Source organism: Equus asinus, chromosome 2 (genome assembly GCF_041296235.1).
Source record: "Equus asinus isolate D_3611 breed Donkey chromosome 2, EquAss-T2T_v2, whole genome shotgun sequence".
NCBI lineage: Eukaryota > Metazoa > Chordata > Mammalia > Perissodactyla > Equidae > Equus > Equus asinus.
Window position 1 is genome coordinate 192,626,271 of NC_091791.1, and position 22,646 is coordinate 192,648,916.

Genomic DNA, 22,646 nt, shown 5'->3' on the forward strand with positions numbered 1-22,646 from the left:
GACGCTCATTGTTTGTGGGATGCCACGTCCAGAGACTGAACCTGCGGCTCCGAGTCTGAGGAGCGCTACTCTAGACCGTGCGCTCTCACACAGGCACGAATCCAACGGGGTCTCACTGACCACCTCTCTTCTGTTCTTTCTGAAGGTTGATGCCCCAGTAGGTTTACACTGAAGCCTAAATACTCCACTGGCGTTTCAAAACAGGAGGAATTAAGACCTTATCCTTAATAAAATGTATAATATCCAAATCCCACAATTTTTACGTAAAAGAATATAAGAAGCTATTTTACAGCCCCATGATTTTGTAAAGAACTCTAAAAGTTCATTGGAAATGACCAGAACATGATTCAAAGCCATTAGTAACGCAGATAAGCATTTAAAAGAAAACCTGAAACTACCATCACTCCTTAAGGTACAGCAACAGAGAGTCTGAAATCAGTTTATTCAGACTTTGGAAACCTACTAAAAGAAGAGAGTAAAAGCTCCCTGTCTTCACTTTCTTTAACTATTTAAAGGATAATGAATACAGTTCCCAACCACGTGGGATATGTTCTCTAAGCCTGAGAAGACAATGATTGTCGAGAGTAAAAACTGCAGTTTGCACTAATGAACAAGAAAGATCGGACCAAGTGCTGGCCTTCCAGCTGGGCGTCTGGATTTGGGCCATAACGTCACAGGAGCGACCTGTTGTGCCACCTGACCTTCACATTTGTCCTTGCCCTCGCTCTTATTTTCCTTTCCTGCTCCCTTTTGTTTCTATTCTTTTCCCCCATAGGCTTTCTTCGGACAAGCATGGGTTGAGATCAGGAGGAAGGAGCTAGAGGGCACCATGTTCTGTCCTGACTCTGAGTTCTTGAGGCCACATGTGGTTGCTCTCTTGTGCTCAGGAAGCAGGCAGGGAGCCACTCAGCTTACCTCTGTGCTGCCCCTCCTTGCTTATGGCCATGAACTTGAACTGACTGGTCTACACACTTCTGGGGACTGGACAGGAGTCTACCAGAAGATAAGAGCTGTAAAGCAGCACAGGCCTTGAGTGATCCTATTTTAAAAGCCCAATGGGACGTCTGGGATGACTGTAGGAGCCACCTGTCGCCTGCTGTGGGAAAGGAATGGAGAGAAATGGTAGTGAAGCGTGCTCCTGTTGGAAGTAGTGACTGGTGTGCCCAGAGGGCAGGAGGTGGAGATTGTGGGGACCCTGGTGTTCTGCTGTCTAGTGGCTTTCTAGTTGGAAGACAGAAGTGGAGACTGTGTGGGCAAGGGCAGCTGTGCCCAGAGGCTCATAGGCATCGACCGCAAGCACCCCCGTCATGAGTCTTGGCACAAGCCGCCTCCTTCTGCATCTGTTCTTCTGTGCTGCCTGCAGTTACTAAGTCTTTCCTATGAGAGAGGATCAACCTTTCCATATACTCACCAAATGCTCCTGGAGGGCTGGGCTAGTTCATAAAGATGTTGCATGTAAAGGGTTGCTCACACAGCTCTCGCTTTTTTTTAAAGATTGGCCCTGAGCTAACATCTGTTGCCCTTCTTTTTTTTTCTTCTTCTTCTTCTCCTCCCCAAAGCACCCCCAGTGCATAGTTGTATATTCTAGTTACAGATCCTTTTGGTTGTGGCATGTGGAATGCCACCTCAGCATGGCTTAACGAGCTGTGCCATGTCTGCACGCAGGATCCAAACTGGCAAAACCCTGGGCCGCAGAGGTGGAGTGCGCGAACTCAACCACGGGGCAATGGGGCCAGCCCCTCTTTCTTTTTTTTTAATTCAAATACGAAACCTTCCCTCTTTCTGTGCATTCATATTCTATTCATATGGCCTCACCCTATGGGCAACCCAGGAGAGGGACCTGTTTTGCAATGTTCAAAGAACAGGGGTTAGTCCTCATCTCAGTGAATGGAGACTCAGCCTGAGAGCCATCTTAGCAGGCTTTTCAAACACTGATGGGACCCCACCGACTACTGCATCAGAATCTCTCAGAAGGGGGCTGGCATCATACTTTGAAAAAGCTGCCCTGGGGTTCTGATGCGCACTTCTGTTAAAGACCCCAGCACTAACCAGGCTCCTTGAGAGGAGGGGGCTATTGGGGGGCCCCGACTTTGTCCTGCTGGGGTCTTGGTGCCCAGCACAGTGCCTGCCAAGAAGGCCCCAAGCCTCTCTGTGGAATGAATGAGTGGGTGAAATGGTATTTAATTTGGCTTTATACCCTTAGCTTCCAGGACATGCCTGCTACATGGTGGGTACTCAATAAATATTGAATTATTTGAGATTTTTTACTTAGTAAAAAACTTACAAGTGCTACTGAAATGTCAAATCTCAACCTCTGCCTGAACTTGGGAAAAGTCAAATTTTGATCTTAATAACCTAGACAGTTGCCTCACTTGTCTTTTCTGATTCGTTAATGGGGTCCTGTTATACAGATTTAATAAAAAGACACAGAAATTTTAATTAACCATAGTAAACTGTTTCCTTTCTAAGTCTCGGCAGTGCACTCACCATGTACAGCTGGCTGACTTTTTCTTGACACTTGACGTAGGCTTCATAGTCTGCAAAGACTTTAAACCTGTTTTTTTGTGATTGGAAGGAAAAAAGAAGACAACACAAAGCCTCATTAACAGATGTGTGCTAAGACTCCATTTAAAATCTCTTTTGCTTAATGTCAGGCTAGTTTATGTAATGGCTAGCTTACCAAACTTACATTTCTATTTACAAGAATTTTACCCAGCCCTCAACCTTTCCATGGTTCTTCCCACATGTCAGAATGTCATCCTACGGATGCATCTGAAAGCTGGGCGCACCACGGAAAGAGGAGGAGAATACCAGACTGTGAGTCTTACTCTCAAGCCTTCCTGGCATTACTAGTGGAGAAGGTCTAATTTTTCTTTCCAGGCGTAGGTTAGCTTATCAGAATTACAGATCTAAGCTAATCCACGCGGAGGGATTGTAGCTGGTTTAAGATGTTCTCATCCCCTTTTCATGGCCCCAATATCACCGTGTTCTCGCGGGAACTCACCTGTCATGATAAAAGAGCATGTTGATTAAGTCTTTGAAGAGGTCAGGCTGCTTGGGAGAAAAGAAGCCGTTGTCAATTTGATCAATGGCCAGCCTCAGCTCCGGAAGTGCCTCGTAATATTCCTTTGCCTGATACCTGGGTGTCGAGTGGAGGTGGGGGTGATAAGAGGATGTTCTGTGAGTGTTGGTGATTAACAACACACCAGACATGACATTAACTGTGAAAAATGCATTCAGAAATACGAACATTTCTAGAAGTCATTATAGAGGTCAACATGGGTATAAATAATATTTGATGAGATCTTGACATTGTTTCCTCCCTAAATTTGTGTATTTCCTTGTGACTAAAGACACAAAGGACAGTAGAGAATAAAAATTCTAGTCACAGAGCAGCAGTGCCATCCGGTAAAATACAGTAAGATGCATTTCAGAGCAGACTTTACAGCTCTCAACAAGCGTTATGTTAAGTGGACCAGTTACTTTTTGGACCCACAGATTCCCAAATTTGTTGCTACTGAGTGGAGATTTATTTCCAAGGGTCAGGAAGTGTATTTGACCCCCTCCCACTTTTGTGATCCCCATAGTTCCTTCGGACAGTGCTCTTTCTCTATTTCCTGTTTGAATCTGGCTTAATAAACCTTTCAAGACATTAAGTGAAACAGGTATTCTTGGGTGCTTCTGAACATCCATCCCCATCCTCCACCACATTTCAATCCATCTCCTTTAGATCTTAAAGGAACGCTAGGTGGTTTAAATTACAGGTAAAAACTTCAACTAGAAACTGGTTTATCCTTTGATCAAAGTAAAAATCACAGATGCAGAGGATGGAAGAGCTCACTGAGGCCAGCTCTGCTATGGCTGGTAACAAAGAGCAGCAACCCCATGCACCTGTGCCTCTTACTGTACCCTGGGGGGCCTGCCCAACAAGGAGGGGCCGCTCTCTCACCCTTTCTTGTCCAAAGCAGCCACATCAGCTACTCTCATGCCAAAGATGAACAGGTTCTCTTCCCCTGCTTCCTCTGCCATTTCCACGTTGGCCCCATCCATGGTCCCGATGGTCAGGGCCCCATTCAGCATGAACTTCATGTTGCCTGTCCCCGAGGCTTCGGTGCCTGCAGTGGAAATCTGCTGCGACAGATCTGTGGCTGGGATGACTGTAGGCAAGACACGTGAGAATGAGGGACCTGTCTCTCCAGATCTGGCTGTATGTGTCTGAGCACTTAACCAGCTGGCCTGTTCTCGTCGCTCAAGTAGGTAGGTGCACGTCGAGACCAATAGTCAAATGGTGTAGAAGGACGGATCCCACTCTTCCCCTTGATGCGGGCAACTGCTTTCATCCATTTTTGATGGCAGTTATGGCCACGATGCTAAACAACCATAGGCTCATACTACTCTTCCTTGGTCTATAAACTATAAAAGGCATCTAGCAATGCTCTGCTGTGGAAGCCAACACTACACTTCTCCCCTGTCTTCCTTCCAATTTTTGTTAGGGTTTTATTTTTATTTCTTTTACTTTATAAAATACATTGAAATTTCTCCTTCTTGATCGTTAAAATTCGGAGTCTCTCCTGACCCCTCTCTTGCCACTGAGGAACCTGGATTGTCTGCATTCCTTCCACTGCTCACCTCCCCTCTGCCACTCACATTCCCACAGGGAAATAAGCCACGAGACTGAGGTGTGCAGGGCTGGACACCAAGTCTCTGACCTTCCTGCCTGATTGACACACAAATTATTGCTGCCGAAGGGCCCCCCACCTTTGGCTACAAAGGTCAGGTGCAATTCTCTGCTTTACTTTGAGAGCTTATTTGTGAGTTAGATATACCTTCATTTGTATCCATAGGCACCTGGCTCCTTTCTCTTCATGCAGACAGTTCTTAAACTGTAACATCAGAGGACCGAAAAACACCTCGAAAAGAGAAAGGTCCCTTTTCGGTTTGCAAAATGGGTGAGTACACAGTTGCATTTGCATGTGGATGGTGCTCTGTGAGCACGTGATGCAAATAAGCAAAGGTCCCAGCGGCAGAGAGAGGCATGTTGGCTTGTCAGCCTGGCTGTCCCCACCGGGACTCCACGCTTGATCCCAGAGTGCCCATTGGAGGCACATCTCAGCCTCGTGCTTTGGCAGCTTGATGTCTGTCCTCGTTCCCTATTGTCACATGAACAAATGGCAGTCCTTCCTTCCACCAAGTGACGTGAGGAGTCTGTGGGGCTGGGAACTGAAGCCCTGCCCTGCCTTTTGTAGAGCACTGTCTGCGTGTCATCAAAACCTCAGGGCCGCCTCCTCCACCCCCAGCTCTGACCAGCTGGGAGGAAAACGTGCTTGCAAATGTAAGCTGGGATATTGACTCTGGGGACGACAGTCTCACTCAGTTGAGCACCTTAAAGTTCTTAGCTTAGGCCCCTATTCTGCCCGGACAGTGACACCTCCTGTCCTAAGTGGCGGGCTCCTGAGGTCAGCCGTACCATGCAGTCTTGCCCTAGGACTTTCCCTGGCCCTGCACGGCTGCGACGAGGGCCTACCTTTTTCAGCAAGAGACACTCTGTAGTTCTCCAAGAAGATGAGTTTCAACTTGCTTCCAACCACTGGGTCATTGTTCACCACATCTGCCACTGAAGTGATCAGCTTTATGATCATCTTGGCCATGTGATATCCTGGGGCAGCCTTGGGGAAGAATGTCAAACACACTGACGGAAGGCATTCGAGATGAAGGGGAGAAATGGCAGGAAATCACAGCCCCCAAGTTCCCCGTGAATAGAATCAACTTACTTTCCCACCAATTATAACCGTTCTGGGCACGAATAACTTCTTAGGGTCTTTCTTAATGCCTGAAAAAGATGGAGAAGTGGATGGAATGGAGGATGGTTGGTGGGGGTGGGGAGGCCTACACGGAGAATGTGCTTCCATCTCTGGGGGCGTGGTGGTGGCTCTGGGCGGACTCACGGTTGTACATGGTGACCACATGCAGGCAATTCAAGAGCTGCCGCTTGTACTCGTGGATCCTCTTCACGTGCACGTCGAACATGGAGGAGGGGTTGATCTTCATTTTGTACTCCTTCTCCAGGAACTGAGAAAACTTCAGCTTGTTCTCCTGTTGAGACAGGGGACGGGGCCAGAGCCGTTCTGACTTAGAAGCACGGGGTGGTCTGTTTTTAGAAACTGGAGCTCAAACCCTCAAAACAAGTTCCAGGGCAAGACTCCTCCCCAGAAGCCTCACCTGCTTCACGTTGGCGATTTCCCGGAGGAAGACGTCATCACCCAGGAAGCCGTGCAGCCTCGTCAGCTGGCTCAAATCCTTCACGTAGTCTTCTCCAATTTTCTTTCAGTTAAAAGGAGAATGTGACTTTAATCAGGGAAAGCAGTCAAGCCCAAATGAACAGCATCTGTCTGGTGCGACTGCTTGTGCTCACCCACAGCTCCCAGGGAGCTCGCCCACCACACAGCCCACAGGAGAGGCTAGAAATGCTGCGACGGAGGACACTTTGCTGGTGTCCTTGCTAGAACCTCAGTGGTATTAAGTGTTAAGCACAGGAAATCCACCTACAAGGGTGACAGAGAACCCAGGTTCCACGAGTTCCTGACATGGCCTTTATTACCCTCGTTGACTACACAGGGCACCACCTTCCGTCTGTGCATCGTAGGGGGACTGTGAGCCAGGACCAGCCACGGAATGTGTGGGGCCCCTGGTTCAAAAATTAAGACTTTCCAGATGGCTGCAGCAGAGAATTGGATCAAGTGCGGAGCCTTGTGGGCCTGCCCAGGCTGCACGCGGTGGACGCTGGCCCTGCGCACGTCCGTCTGCGATTGTAAGTGCACTCACGTGCCCCTCGCGTCCCAGCCGGCCTCCCTCCCTGTCCTCCCAGTCACCTCCGCTATTAACTCCGCGAGCCCAGGGTTGCAGAGCAGGAGCCAGCGCCTTGGCGTGATCCCATTGGTTTTATTCTGAAACTTGTCTGGTTCCAGCTCACTGAAGTCCTTGAACCTGGAGGCAGAAGAGACATGTCACTGAACGTGGCTGAAACGGCAGGCTGCTGTGCGCTCAAGTTCAGAGTTACATTCAAGGAGCCAAGGGGAGGCTTAGAAACATTTCATAAAGGTAGAGGCACGGCTGACAGCAGCAATGGCTGTCACTCTAAACAGAAGTCCATTTTCAATGCAAACTAATTACAAGAAAAACCCCAAATCTAGTCACCTCCATACAATTTCCTGGCACTGACATACATACCAGACTTTTCAGCAGAATAGGTGTTCTTTTTGGCTCCTAAGTCTAGAATTAGGATGGTTCAGAGAAGAAGTCCTTTTCTTTTCTTTTTTAAGAGAAGTGTTTTTTGTATAGAATGACAAATAAAAATGGCAAGTAATAGGATATATTGGAGTATACGAGGAAGTCATTTTGTGTAAACCTAATTCGGCCTGACCTTGTCTTTCCAAAAGGGCCTGACGGTGGCCGTTGAGCATGCATTGCATATCTGCTTTAGAGATTCCCTATGGCAAGAGCAAAGGCCCTTGAGATAAAGGTGCAACTTCTCTTCCCCTCCCAACATTGGCATTTCTTTAAGGGTTTTAAGCACCTTTCTTTGGGCTAGGAACTGACTGCTTGCGGCACCCGCCTGTGACTGCCCAGCTCAAGACAATAGACTTGCCTCGTGGTACGCCCACTGCCTGTAACCACCCAGCTCAAGACAACAGATTTGCCTCCTGCTACGCCCTCCGAGATAGCAGACCACTACCTGCTGTGTCCATCAAGTGCTGTGCCCACAGGGCAATCTCGTGACTACTGTGGGAGGGACACTTCAATCATATGTGAAACACCCTCTTTGAGGGTATATAACCACCCTGTGTACCCCCACTTCTTTGGAGTGCTCTGTTCCTTTGTGGAAAGACTCTCCCAGGTTATAATCCTCAGATTTCAGTTCAGAATAAACTCACCCAAATTTTCATTTATAGATTGGTTATGGATTATTTTCCTCGACAAGAAGAAAACACTTTTAAGCATTTTGACAGGGCCTTTCCTCATCTCGAGATGCAACCCTGAGTTTACCAGCACCGCCCCAGTAACGGAGCAACGTCAGACCCACGCCCACAGGAAGGAAGGCTCACACTTGGGTCTTCACGATGTCTGAGTGGATTTTAGCCACGCCGTTCACAGCATGGGAGCCCACGATGCAGAGATGGGCCATGTTGATCCTTTTGCCTCCTTCCTCTTCTATCAGAGACATCCTTCTCAGACGGTCCACATCCTTAGGAAACAAGGCTGCAATCCTCTACCAAAGGAAGACAGAAGCCTTGCGGTCACTTGAGTGTCTGATGGTGCAAATATAAAACTTCCCTCCCACGGGGGGGGGGGGTGCTGGGTCACCTCGATGGAGGGGCCATCACCCCTCCACTTAGTATTTTCGCAAAAATGCTTTAAGAGAGCCCCGCCCGGTCTTGAATACTTGTGATGTGTCAGTAATTGAGAGACGTCTGGCTTCAAGTTTGGTGAGAGGGAACACCCCAGCCACCCTAACAGCTCAAGTCCTCCTTCTCAAAAGGGGTACGAATCTCTTAAAATGACTCACATCCAAGTGCTTCTGATTGATCTCATAAATGATCTGCAAATGTCGAGGAAGCAACTTCTCCACCAGCTCCACGGGCCAGCGCTCCAGGGCCTCTGGCAGCACGGTGTGGTTGGTGTACGCAAAGGTCTTCTGGGTGAGCTCCCACGCCTGAGGGAAAGGGGGCCTTAGCCGCTTTCCTCTGCGAGAGAGGCTGCCCCGCAGCGCACCGCCCATTGCTCAGGGCCGACCGTCTCCACAGGACGATGCTGTCCGTGTGTGTACATTAGACGCTCTCCATCCCAACAGGTTCCCGGTGGTGTGGAGAAGTGGGAACATGTTTTTTGGGGGAAAAAAAGCAGCTATTTGTAAATTTGTACTATTTGTAAAACATAAAACTTAAGACAGTATGCTGATAAATCTTCTCTACTATCCTTTTACTCATTAAATAAAAAACAATTTGAGGAATAAAACTTAAGTAATGCGCTGAGAAGGCACAAGGTGTGTTTGAAATACCGACTTGCAAAGCGATGGGGATCCTCTCAATTAGCTGTGTTCCGAGGTTAGAGGGTTTAGTTAAGAATCCTTTAGACACAGAAATGGTAAACACAGCACAGGGCTTATACAGCTACAGAGCTGCATCCCGTTAGGAACGTGTTTATTTATTTCTTGGCGTTAGTCCCTATAAAGGAGTAAGGACAGAGAAAGGTCAGCACTGGGGCAAAATTTACCTTCACCTGTTGGAACTTAGCAACAGTAACTTGTCTTGAAAAACCATAGAAGGAGCTTTTGGCAAAATCTATTAGCCATAGATATTCTGATTAATTGAAGGAAAAAGAAGCTAAACTATACAGACCTTGGACCAGGGCAATTTTTCAATATCCACAAAAATCCTCATCAGCTCAGGGATGGCGAGTGCAGGGTGAGTGTCATTCAGCTGGATGGCAACCTATGTGGGGAAAAGACATCAGCATGCAAGTGGCAGATGGCCCGGGTCTGGCTTCCTCGTCCTCACGCACGCTGGGCAAAGCATCAAGCTAAACGTCCGCCTTCTAGGAAAGGCTTTAGCATGCTACACCCACACGCCTTTTTCAGCGCTGGGAGAGAGGAATAGATCTGGCAGGCAGTCCTGACCCCCTCAGGTGCCCCCACCTGCGTTCACACACTGAATACTTGCCTGATCTGGAAAGGCATCAAATGTAGTCTTGACTTTCTCGGAGGAGCCAAACTTGCAGGCTTTGAAACGTCGGATGATATCTTGCAAGGTAGCAGCCACCACAAAATACTCCTGCTTCAATCTCAGCTCCTTGCCTTCAAAAAACTACAAGCCAGAGAGATGGAGTGAGGGCGGCTCGCATGTTAGGCGTGGCCAACCGTGACTGGTGCCGCCTCCCAGAGAACGTTAAGTCTGAAGCCCACTGGACTTCCATCTGGGGCAAGACGGCAGGTTGAACACCAAGCATTAGCCTTGCTCTCTCCTGAAATGCCATTCAATGACAGTAAAGGGATTGTGGAGATAAAGGATGAAGGGAACCGGAGAGAAGACAACAGCAACAGCTTTTTAGAAGCTGGAAACAGATGGAGAAGTGGTAACGGAGCCAGAAGACCCAGGAAAGCTGACTCCTGCCCTGGTAGTGGAGAAGTGCCCACAAGCAACTCCACCTACACATCAAAGACCCCAGAGGCTCAGGAAGTGGCAGCACCGGGTGCGTGCGGACAGCACCATCACCAACAAATAATTTAAACGCTGATTAAGGAGCCAATGAAAATGATGACGTGATGACGTTGAGAGAACAGGGGAGAGGAAATGCGTGTTTGTGTGGTGGGGGTGGGAGGACGTGGGAGGAAGGGAGCTCTATTCCCACCTTTAAGAGTGGGGAGTCAACAAACGACCATAAAAACAGGAAAATCAAGGAGTAGCAACAATAGTATGTTATTAGGTACATGGAGGTAAGTGTCCAGAAAATCGAATAGAGCGAGGGGACCCAGTCGCTTCTGGGAAGTGGGAAGTGGAGACTGCTTTCATGTGAGCCTCTTAAGAACTGTTTTTCTGTTTAAACTACGTGCATGTATAACTTTGACAAAAATTTAAAAACCAAATTAAAAATTAAAAGTAATTAATAGGAAACTTTCTGGATTGATACCACCAATGGGGATTTACAGGCAGAATTTGGAACTTTTTTTTACTTTCTTCTTGGTACTATTTTATTTTGCTTACTTTTTTTTTTTCTAATGGCATGTATCATGGTAAAAATTATAATGAAATCATTATTCTAAAAAAAAAGGCACTATGAATCCATCCAAAATGAATTTAAACATTTACTCAGTTACGGAATTTTAATGCCCTAGAAATAAAATGATTAGTTAAACGTAATCACTGACTGCAAAAAGTTCAAACTAGTGGGAAGAGAGAGATGTGTAAACAAGGCTTTAAAGACAAGGTGACAATTTTTTAAAAAATGTATGTTCTATTTAAGTATATACATCGTCCTTGGGGAAGTAATTCTTTACCTGAGCCCTGAAAGATGAGTAGGATTTGTCAGACGGGCACAGAGTGTGCCTGCAGACAGAGGGAGCCTGGGCCGGCATGAGGGGACAGAACAGGGCAACGGTCACACACTGCTGGGACCTGGTGGCCGAGGCGAGATGGCCGTGGATGCAGCAGAGAACTCACGACCGTGTCGATGAGGAACACAGGGAGCGCGGCTAAGATTCTGTACTTCCCTTAGAGGTGATCAGAAGCCTTTAAAGAGCTTTAAGCAAGGAAAAAGTACCTACCTAGTGCAGATGGAGGACAGACTCTTAGACTAATGTCTAGATTAGAGCCGCATTGGGGAGACGGAATGGATCTGTTCTTGTAATTACACTACAAAAATGATTCATCAGCTCGTACTTAGCAACAAGCGTGACCCTGAGGGCTACCGCTTACCCAGCGATTCAGTCACCTTGGCCCCCGTGCCAACCTAGGACACGCTGTCAACTGCTGTAGATAGTTATTTCCAAGTAAAGTTAGGTTTGGTCCTTACTGAAGATAGAGGAGGAATTTCAAGCCCCTTCCAGTTAAATAATCCTTCAGGCTGGGCCAGGCGAGGCAGTATGGCCCCGGACTGGGAAGCCAGGAAATAGAACCACCTTTTGCTTTTGGTTTAGAGATTTCTCTGAAATGTACTGAAGTCACAACATTTTTCCCAAAGAAAAAATAATAAAAACCATTAATTTCCTGAAAATGCTGTGACAAACTTCATCCTCCTTCGAGACTGGGGTTTAAAACCAAGTGGACATCTGGCCTTAAGGACCATTTATGTCCTGGTCCCGAAATCCGTGTTTTATGCCATCTTTGTAGCGCAGAGTACTAATGTGGTTGCTTCTGAGATTATTATTGTTTAAAACATCATTTTTGCTTCAAGAAAATGATTTCACCCATATAGAAGTGAGAACCAAGTATATTTAAACCAACTAAGCATCCTTAGCGGCCATCTGGGATCCAGTTCCAAATGTTTGTTTTTAGCTAAGCTATTTTTAGTGTAAAATTAGGAATAATCACCTATAAGAAGAAACATAAAGAAATGAATAAATGGCACAAGAAACAAGTGTTTGCTACTGGGTCTCCTCCGAGGTCCATGACTCCACCTAGCCTGGGGGAAAAGGGCCGGGGAGAGCCTGTCCACAAGGGGAAGAGGCCAGCCAGGAAAGCTCCAGGGGCTTCTGACTCTGGATGAAATTTCTGTTTGGAAAGAACGTGGGGCTTTCCCTCATCTTCTGTATCCAGGTTTCATGTTGAAATGCACGTACGGGACCTCCCGGATAGTCACAGGGTCGCTTATCAAGGGGAAAATACCAATTGTGATTTCATGAATTGTACAAATTTGTTTTCCTTACTTGCATGGGAGAAGTCTAGAAAATTCAGGAAGAGATATGGAGAGTCCACATTGAAGGAAAAAAAATCAGCATTAAAGATGCGCTTTATAGGACTATTCCATAGGTGCTTCTGAGATAAGCAGCTGTGTTCCCACTGAGAGGGCAGGCTCGGTCACTCACGTTATCGTTGGGGTAGAGGACCCGGGAGATGTTCTCGGCCAGATTTCGGTCCAGCACAGCCTGGATGTAGTCTCCAACGTTAACTGAGGGGAGGGTTAGAGGAAAGAATTAACAGACGAGCCAGCCACCGTTCTCGAAGCCCCCGATCTCACCTGATGCTGCTGCATGCCTTGTGGGATTCCTAAAATTCCTAAACACCCAGAAGTATTTCAATAGACCTTCATGCTGTGATTCACACGAGAGCCTAGGAGGCCAGACTGGAGGACTGCCTGAAAAACGTCCTCCATACTCGCTCCATAAAATGGCTGCTTAGTCACCGAAGAGTTCAGATCAGAAACTCCAGGCTTTTTTCTCAAGCTCAATTTGGCTCTAACTAGCGATGACGAAGATTAAACACACGAAGAAAGTAGAGCCCAGGCTGTACTCACAGTCTCTGAGGTTGAAGTCATTCGGCGCCCGAGCGGACCAGAGGCGCATGGTGTTGACCGTGTTATTCATGTACCCAGGCACCGGGGTGTCATATGGCAGGGCCAGAACCACCTGTAGGATGAAACCAAAGCAGCTGCTCAAGGCTTGCCACGTGTGATGACGTAGGTTGAACAGGTGGCTGGGAGACAGCACTTGGAATTTTGTTCCTGGCTCCATCACCAACTCAGACTGTGTGAGGCCTTAACAAGATCAAGGTCCTAGGGCTGGAGTGGCAGTTGGAGGCCATGTGGCTCCTCCTTCCACTGGAACAATCTGGAAGGCTGGAACCATCCAGAATGATGGATGCAATGAATAAGAACTTTGTTAATCCTTTGAATAAACACTTCAGTTCTAAAATATTTACCCCTGAGAAGTTACAAGTAAATGTACCTATGGCGGTGGGGTGAGGAATGACATTTAAATTTATTCAATCTTGGTACCAAAAACTTTATACAAAACTGGCAAGCTAAGCATGCCGGGATTACAGAATTGATTAATCTCTGATAAAGCTGATTACAAAATGACCCTGGTAAGTCACTTGACCGTGGCGGGGGGGGGGGGGTCACTTCTCTCTTGGCCTCAGCTCCCTTGTCTCCAAAATGAGTGGGTTGCACTAAGAGAAATAACAGATTTATTTATAAAAATATGCCACCTTATTCAATACACAACACACTACACTTGATATCATACTCTCTGCTACCTAGTCACTGTCTGTACTACACAAAATGCTCAGCGCGGGGACACTCTGAGTACCTGTGTGTCGATCCACTTAGTCCCGGCCTCAGTGTGGTCCACTTTTCCGTAGAAGTGCACGGGCAGCATGAACTCCGGGCGAGCCTTCTCCCAGGGGTTCCCATGCCTGAGCCAATCGTCTGCCTCTTCTACCTGCAAAAAGGACGTGGCTTGGAATTTACTTTTCAGGAGAGGTGGACTTAGACCATCAATTAGATCAAATTAAAATTATTTTTAACTGAATCAATTCAAGACTGTTTTGGCAAGAAAGAGCGTTGGTTCTGTCAACCTCAATTCATCTTTGTTGTTGTCTTACAGCCTCAATCGACAACAATACTTGATAACATTGCTCTAAGTGTTTTATTTGTATCATTGCACTGACTCCTCTCAGCAACCCTACAGGAGGGAACTATGACTTTTCCCTTCTTAAAGATGAGGCAATTGTCACTTGCTCGAAGTTGCACAGATAGTAAATGGTATAGCCAGGACTTGACATGGGCCTGTGTGTTCTAGAGCCTGGGTCTTCACTCTGTGAAGCCAACTGTCCAGCCTGAGGGAGAGACAGAGGCCCACAGGGATGTTTACAGTTGGATACCCAGACCTGACAGGTCCTACATGATGGTTTCAATCAAGATTCTTGTGCCTAGAATGCAGAGTCAGTTAAGAAATGCTACTCAGAGAAAGCTCCCTTAAGAAAGCTTATTTCAGTACAGGTAGAGAACACTATTACACTCTGTCGTCTTTGTTTAATTTAATCCTTATGTAATTTTGATCTGATAATGAACTATGAATTATGGCTTATTTTGAAAATAACATCTACTAAAAGGTAAGGAATTTATTTTATTGACAATGTCAACATTTCCCCATGTATTTATGTTAATTTATGACAAAATATTTCTTTAAAAATCTTAAAATCATAATTTGTACTTAGGGTATCCTGGATATCAAGTGAATTTTGTTTTGCAAACAAAGAAAAATGCCAAAATAAGAATAACCAAAAACACATTTGGGGGATGTATTTTTAGAGTAAAGATACTTTAAAATGGTACATATACTACATATAAAATAATACATAAAAATGCAATTGTGTTCTGACAAGAAGGGAGGGGGAATTTTTGTAGTACAAACTACCCTCGTCAATGACATTACCCTAAATCCAGTTATTTTTCCCATTTGATTCCTCACTCTCTCCTCCTAGAAAACTCAGCATTAGTTTAAGAAGATACTGCTCACGAATTGTGACACATTGATGCTAGATGCTCACAAACACCTAAATACGAGTTTAACGTCTGCCCCAGGCATGGTGTGGAGAGAAACAAACACAGCTACTGTTTTTGAGGTATTAGACAAAACGTTAATGTCAACAGCCCAGACCAGCAAATACACTTTCATCTGTTGAAACACGGATCGCGACTTCACATCAAGAAAGCCAGTAAGCCGATCACTAATACGAACCACGCGCACAACGATGATGGAAAAGAGGGTCATGGGAGCGACATGTTTAGGCAGAAGCTCTGGGAAGCAGGAGGACGCGTCAGGTGCAGGACGACGCCTGGGGGAGGCTGCAGCTGGATCTGAGCTGACCAGCAAATCGCATCTTTCGAAAATGCAGATTCTCAGTCCGTCTGGGGAAGGGTCTGAAATTCTGCATTTTTAACAAGCCCCCAGGGGTTACACGGTGCCACCAGGAGCTACGTGGTGATACAAAGTCAGCAACCACAACTTCAAATTTAGACTTCCGCAATCAGTCATAAAGAGAACCAAAAACAAAACTTCAATGATAAAATGGTCGAATTTTATTGGTTGATAAGAAGCTAGTTAAGTTAGAGTCCACTGGCTTGTGTCAATGACTAGAGACTCTACGGCAAATAAATGAGGATATCCACAAAGGATCCAAGCACCCTGACTTACAAAACACTTTCCGCTCTCTTAGGCAAGAGTCTGTTTGGGGTTTTAAAATGCTATGGATGTGAAACCGCTTCCTGAGCCAGGAAAGAGCCGGAAGGCTCATTTGCCTCATGTCAGTGCTCAGGGCCGTTGTAAAGCACATCTGAAGGTGTTGCAAGACACAGAAGGATGGCGAGGCAGAAACAGGTTTCCTCTCAAAAACCACGTGCATGGCAGGGCTGACAACATATTTTCCACAGAGATGTGCGGCAGGGTCTGACTCTTCTGCCCTCGCGCAGCTTGAGATGCTCACGGAAGAGATGATGGACTCCGGGCTTCCCCACCTCCCGAGTGGTCAGAGGCTACATCCGCTCGTTTGAGAGTACATTAAGTGACAAGGGACCAGCAAGCTGATTATTCTTAAGGCTATCAAATGCTGGTCTAATTTCTCCCTGCCAAATAACGGCAACTTTCACTTCACTGGGTCCACAAGTTCTGTAGGAGAACAGAACTCATAGCTTGCTGTTCTTTATTTTGAGTCTGTTTCTGATTTAGCAAGGAATCAGTTAATCATTCCCTCAATTTCACAAAGCTTGTTTTCAAAGTAAATTGAAAAACAGATATTTCATAACCACAAGCTGGTGTGAGCAGATAGAAGAGATCTCGAGAACCGCTCCCACTAAACCCTCAGAAGCCACGCGAGGGTGTAAACTCCTCTCTCCTTGCTTTCTCCCGGTCAATCCACAAACCGGTCTGTAAATTTAGATTCCCTGTGGCCAGTGGTCCCTGAATGCACAACGCGCCAAGCCATGTGAAGGGCGGTCAAGATGGGAGAGGAGCAGCATCGAGACCCAGCAGGCTGTTGGCTCTGAGCACACCCGAGAGAGGCCGAGACAAAGCGAGAGAGGAACGGGCGGCTGTTCGGGTGGGCGGCAGCCTGGCAGCCCCTTCTGGGAGGAACGACTCGCTGGAATCTGTGCTCCAGCCAGCCTGGAAGCAGGGGTCAGCTCAGGCGCTGTGTGAGGGACTACAGTCTAAGAAACGTGCTTACCTGGACTGTGGGATACACAGCACACCTGCAGAGAACCAGTGAGCAAATGCAGGAGCAGTCAACAAACCCTGCTTTCTGATGGTACTAACAATTGAGGAATGTTTCTGGGCACACCGAGAATTCAACAATGGTAACCAGAAGCTTGCTGGGTAACGAGAAGTGTGCATGACTAGTTAGAGCAGGCTTGGCCTGGGTTCCAAGAGGGAGAGGCTTCCGGCGGACACTGAAAGTCCAAGACACTGAGGGCCCTCCTCCTCAGATTTGGGGGTGGGACAGCGGAAAGTGTTTTGTAAGTCAGGGTGCTTGGATCCTTTGTGGATATCCTCATTTATTTGCCGTAGAGTCTCTAGTCATTGACACAAGCCAGTGGACTCTAACTTAACTAGCTTCTTATCAACCAATAAAATTCTACCATTTTATTGTTGAAGTTTTATTTTTTGGTTCTCTTTATGACTGATTGCGGAAGTCTAAATTTGAAGTTGTGGTTGCTGACTTTGTATCACCACGTAGCTCCTGGTGGCACCGTGTAACCCCTGGGGGCTTGTTAAAAATGCAGAATTTCAGACCCTTCCCCAGACAGACTGAGAATCTGCATTTTCGAAAGATGCAATTTGCTGGTCAGCTCAGATCCAGCTCCAGCCTCCCCCAGGCATCGTCCTGCACCTGCCCCATAATTACATATATTAAATACGTGCCAGATTTATTTGATATAATAGTTAACAAGATTGCTTACTTTCATCTTTTAAAAAAATCAGAACACTGAGTTTATGTATCTTGAACAACAGGCATGATAAGGAGGGCAAGACTCTGAGCGTAGAAGAGAATCCTGACGAGGCCCTGGAAATCTGGGATACAGAACCGTCTTGCCGGCACTGTGATCTGAGGGAACTCCTCCTCTTAAGAGCTCAGCTTTCTCACTGACAAAATGGCGACATGCTTCCTACCTCCCAGGGGCGCTGGCTACCACCATGAATTGAAACGTGCTCCTCCCTTCTGGACGCTGCAGAGAACGGACAGTGCGCACTGCAGTGGTCCCCATTCAGGCAGTCATGACGCATTTTCAGAGCACCGTGTGAGGCACGCACTGCACAGGACGTCATGGCTCTGGTGGTGAACGACACCGGCAGGCTCTCTGCTTTTAGGGAGCTTACACCCCAAAGTCGGAAGACTGACTATGCACTGATGTCAACCAAATGCCAGAGAAATTAGCAAAGCTCTATGTTAAATGTCCACAGATGATAAGTCACCCAGAACACCACGCAGGTGAAGTGCTTTAATACAAAATTTAAAAACATGGCTCACATACCTGCCACCCGTCTCGGATCTTCTGATTGAAGATGCCATATTCGTACCGGATGCCGTATCCATAGGCTGCCAGCCCCAGGGTCGCCATGGAATCCAAGAAGCAGGCTAAATTAAGCACAGGGAGAGGCAGGGTCATCAGGCCAGTCAAAATTTCAAGGCTTTCGCTAAAAACATGGCAGCCACAGAACATTTTTCTAGGAGAAACCACATTTGTATTTTGAAGCACAGAGGCTGCTGCCCAGTGGGTATTACATTTTTTAATAACATTTTTTTCTAATTATAAAATGAATACTACAGAAAAGTTACAAAATATGGAAACGTGTAAAGAAGAAAACAAACATCCTTTATTACCTCACCGTCTCACTACGACCACTGTGTACCTGCTGGCATTTCATTTGAGAACAGGTGAGGAAGCTGGCCTGCGTTAGATGTGTCCATCACTGTGTCTGCCACTCACACTGCCCTTTCTAAGGAAGCTGTCTCGGTGGCCCCCTGCTTGAAATGGTCTGTATGATTCACATGTGACCACCTGACTGACCAGCTGGACATCTGTGGGAGGAGAAGACTCTCTTTCTGGCAGTGGAACTCCAGTGTTGTCCAGATAACAGGTGGCCACATGCTTCAGGGAGGCTGGACCAGGAGGTGCACCCCGCTTGACTGCTTAAAGCCAGTCACAGCCATCAACCTACTTCCTAACCAGGGATCCGTCCTGGCGTGAGCGTGCGATGACATTCAATCACATGAGAGGTGCTAGGAAGTCCGCTGGGTGTGGTGACAGATTTTCCTTGCTGCCGCCATCTTTCTTCCACAAGGGGAAAGCCAAAGGAGCCACAGAGGCCCAGACAGAACGGACAGAACTGAGCTGCTGAACAAACTAATCTCGGAGTGGCCCACCCTCTGGGGTTCCTGTTCTGTGGTAACACACATTCTTGTTGGCCCAACCAGTTCTTGCTGGGTTTTCTGTTACTTGTACCAAGAGCATGACTGACAGAGCAGCTGATCCACAGCAGTCAATCAAGGGGCTGCGGGGTAACCCTAAGCAGACTGTCCCCCTCAGGAATGTGAACTGCGGAATATGCAGAGAATGAGCAAATGTACAGTAGGATCTAAAACGAAAAGAACACTGGAAATTGTAGACCAAACGGAAAGGGACTGAGTCAGGCTCATGGTGGAGCCCAAAAATAGAGGTCACAAAGGCCAATGGCCAAGACCTTCAAGTCACTGTAACATCACAGTGGTCTCCCAGTCCTGTGTCATGAGGCCTGGCTCACTCCAGTTCCTGTGATTTCTCAGAGCTGTGGCCACTCGTCTCTTCCTGGGTCCTGATCAAATTATCCTTGGAGCCTGACCAGAATGGGGTCCCAACCTTCTTAGTCAAGTAAGAGATGAGGTCATCTATTGAGAATTACTCAGCCTCATCCTCCACTTGGCTCTTTGACCTAATCAGCCAACTGAAGGAGTGAGGTCATTAACGTCAGGGACAGAGTGGGGCTAATCCAGCCAACAACTACTGAGGTCTGGCGCCTTATACGAATGGACGGCCGGCTGGCTGTCATTCTCAGATGCGCACACCCTTGGTCCTGCTGGTCTTCCCACAGCCCCACGGACAGCCTACTAAATGGTCCAATGATTGACCTCACAAGTTGGCAAGTATCCCAGAGCAGTGTTTTCTATTACCAATTGCAATGTTAAAGCACACTGCAACTAATAGACTAGGAATTTAATATGAAACACATGGAAATGGATTTCTAGTAACTTGAGAGTGTGTGTAAAATTAAGAGATTTTGAAATCACTTCTAAAAGAGAAGAAACATATTTATTTTTCATAGAGTACAATCTGATACAAACATGTGTGGTGGTACATTTTTATTATTAAATTAAATTTCACAAATAATACATCCTCCTTGTAAAAAACATTAAATGTTACAGACAGGGCTAGTGTCCCCTTCCTTCCACCCATAGGTCTGCTTTCCCCTCTAGAGAAGAGCACAGGGAGCAGTTTAGTATATCAAATCCCAAACTGTTTTTCTATGGATTTACACATATACTTACAGAAAATATTTAATTTTTAAAAGACATAAATAATATCACACTGTGTGGCTTTGCATGTGACTTGCGTTTTCCCCTTGGAGGTCTACCCAGGGACATACGTACAGATCAGTTTTGTCCTTTTAGGCTGCTGCATAGCATTCGGTAACACGGATGCTCCATACTTACTTACCTATTCTCTTACCATTGGACATTAGGTTATTTCTAACACTTTGCTTTAACAAACAATACTGTAACAATTTTCTTTACATGCCTCCATGTGCACACGCTTGAGTATTTCTTTGGGGTAGATTTCAGGAAGTAGAATTCCTTCATGGGGATGCATATTTTTAATTTAATAGAATTAGTATTATATTTTTAATGTTTTCCTCTATATTTGTTGAAAAATCATTTCTTGGATAAAGCAAAGAACTCAAATTGCATCCATACAAAAAAAAGGATATTAATTACCTAAACACACCAGCAATAAAACAAATGTATCATTGCCAACTAGGCAATCACAAAGCAAGCTGTCGAGCGCACCAGACACAACACAACAGTCAACAACTTGGGTCACACGCACAAGTGTGTGATGGAACCCTTCGAACAGATAACAGCGAATAAAGAGGCCGCTGTGGAAACCCTTGAGGGCACAGGAAGGATACGGTCCACTCTGAGGTTTTAAGCAATGTCTCCAAGGGCTTTAAGCAACGTCTCTTTAGTTCAAGTTCCCTTCTCTAGTGTTTGTCTAGAACTGCTCAAACCACAGCGCAAACTCGAAAACAAATATACCTACACCAGGTCACACCTTGCACTCCTCCAGAAAGCCTGTCTACTTCTTCTAAGCTTGGCTGTGCGTGGCATCTCAGAGGGCACCAATCGGCCAGACAGCATGACACACTCACGACGCCACTTACCAGCAAGCCTCCCAAGACCTCCGTTGCCGAGCCCGGCATCTTCTTCAATTTCTTCTAATTCCTCCATGTCCAATCCGAGCTGGAGACGAAAGGAGAACAACGTGGATGTGGATACAAATGCGGGCCATTTCAGGGACAACCGTCATACCTACAGCTCCACACCACCCAATCCTGGCAGCTCAGGCAGCTGGTCTGGTGTCGGATGCCCACTGCAGACACTACTGACTACAGCTGCAAACCGTGTGAGATGGCACAGCAGCCGCTTGGAGAAGAGCGTGGGCTCTAAGTGTCCGTTCCTGCCTCTGTCACTTCTTAGTCATCTAACCCTGGGCAAGGGGTAAACCTTTCTATGCATCTCTTCTCTTATTTAAAAAATGAGGCTAACAGTACCTACCTTGTTTAGGGCTGTAGTGATTAAGTGAGATTCCACAAAGAAAGCATTTAGAATTATTCCTGGGCAGATATTTCTCAGTAAACGTTAGGTATTGCTACTTCTTAAAGTTGTATTTTGTGCTGTTTGGGTAAAACTTCAGAAACAGTCTAGGACCAAGCGGACACTAACTGGGCTGAAGGATTTTGAAAATTACCAAAAGGTGTAAGGTCAGACTTTCCGGGATGGACTAAAGTTCATCTTTTCATGACCACAACATATTTACTCAGTGGGGTCAATGGTTGTTAACCCAAAACCTGTTAGTGACTCCTGCCCAGGGGCCTGAGGCCAGACAGCAGGCAGCAATGTGGTCCAGCTAGAAAGGGCTACAATCCCCTACTTCTCTCTGGGATGGATAAGAAGCTCTGAGAGGCCAAGGAGCATCTGTGACCTTGCGGATGGTTGGAACTGGCTACCACCCAGCTCCCGGCCCAAAAGTGCTGGGACTTGACCAGCCAGAGCCACCGGCACCAGTGTCAGAACTCTGCAGCCCTGGAGAGCACTCTGGACTGCTTATCTTACAATGAGGAAATTGATGGCAGGCAGACTAAGTGACCTGTCCCAGGCCGACTAGATAATGATCCACCTATGCTTAGCTAATGATGGTCTGTTGTGAAATGACTGTATTCTTACCGAAAGTGATGCAATCCATGAAATTAGATAGTATTTAAAACGGAAAAATACTTCACTCATTTGAAAAGATGTGCATAGGATGAACTGTACTTGGAGTGATGCCCCAGTCTCCATGGAGCCACCCATTTGGATCCCTACCCTTACACCAAAGGTTGCCTTCTCACACGAGTCTCGATAATTAAATCTTTCAAGAGTTCAGAAATGGCTTTGCTTCTGTTCGCTGTCGAAGGGGCTCTTGGATTTGCTCCCTGGTGACTTGAGGTCACTGGGGTCCTCGTGCAAGTCGACTGCTAACGCTAACACTCAGGACTTTTAAAATTCTAATAACAAAAGTCCGGAGTAGGATATAAACCTTGAGCATGCAGACACGGTTCCTTTACCCCACCTGGTGATATGCTAGTCCAAGGGAGGTGTATCATCTTCAGCTGATTTCAGGGGAAGCAAAGGAAATGGCTGTGGAGTGGGGCTGAACGGCTATTTCACAGGAAATGCGCCACCTGAGGAAATTACCCACGTGAAAGGGGCTAGCCCTTAGTGACAAGCAGCTGGCCAAGAAGGGCACGATCCCACACCCAGGACAAGGAGCAGTGTGGACGGTCTCCCATTTGGAACGTCTTT

The 22,646-nt window shown here is 46.6% G+C and overlaps 1 protein-coding gene across 1 annotated transcript in view; it reads right to left on the bottom strand.

Annotated features, from left to right (window-relative positions):
- PYGL (glycogen phosphorylase L) overlaps window positions 1-22,646 on the bottom strand; it is a 29,170-nt gene that overhangs the window by 703 nt on the left and 5,821 nt on the right. The window contains exons 3-19 of the mRNA XM_014854254.3: window positions 20,966-21,044; window positions 18,022-18,125; window positions 13,799-13,930; window positions 13,006-13,117; window positions 12,578-12,660; window positions 9,717-9,860; window positions 9,396-9,488; window positions 8,564-8,710; window positions 8,103-8,266; window positions 6,870-6,984; window positions 6,220-6,321; window positions 5,946-6,093; window positions 5,772-5,830; window positions 5,525-5,666; window positions 3,950-4,157; window positions 3,005-3,139; window positions 2,488-2,554 (exon numbers count right to left, since the gene is read on the bottom strand). Of these exons, the coding sequence (XP_014709740.1) occupies window positions 2,488-2,554; window positions 3,005-3,139; window positions 3,950-4,157; window positions 5,525-5,666; window positions 5,772-5,830; window positions 5,946-6,093; window positions 6,220-6,321; window positions 6,870-6,984; window positions 8,103-8,266; window positions 8,564-8,710; window positions 9,396-9,488; window positions 9,717-9,860; window positions 12,578-12,660; window positions 13,006-13,117; window positions 13,799-13,930; window positions 18,022-18,125; window positions 20,966-21,044 (2,034 nt within the window). The remainder of the gene's footprint in view (window positions 1-2,487; window positions 2,555-3,004; window positions 3,140-3,949; window positions 4,158-5,524; window positions 5,667-5,771; window positions 5,831-5,945; window positions 6,094-6,219; window positions 6,322-6,869; window positions 6,985-8,102; window positions 8,267-8,563; window positions 8,711-9,395; window positions 9,489-9,716; window positions 9,861-12,577; window positions 12,661-13,005; window positions 13,118-13,798; window positions 13,931-18,021; window positions 18,126-20,965; window positions 21,045-22,646) is intronic.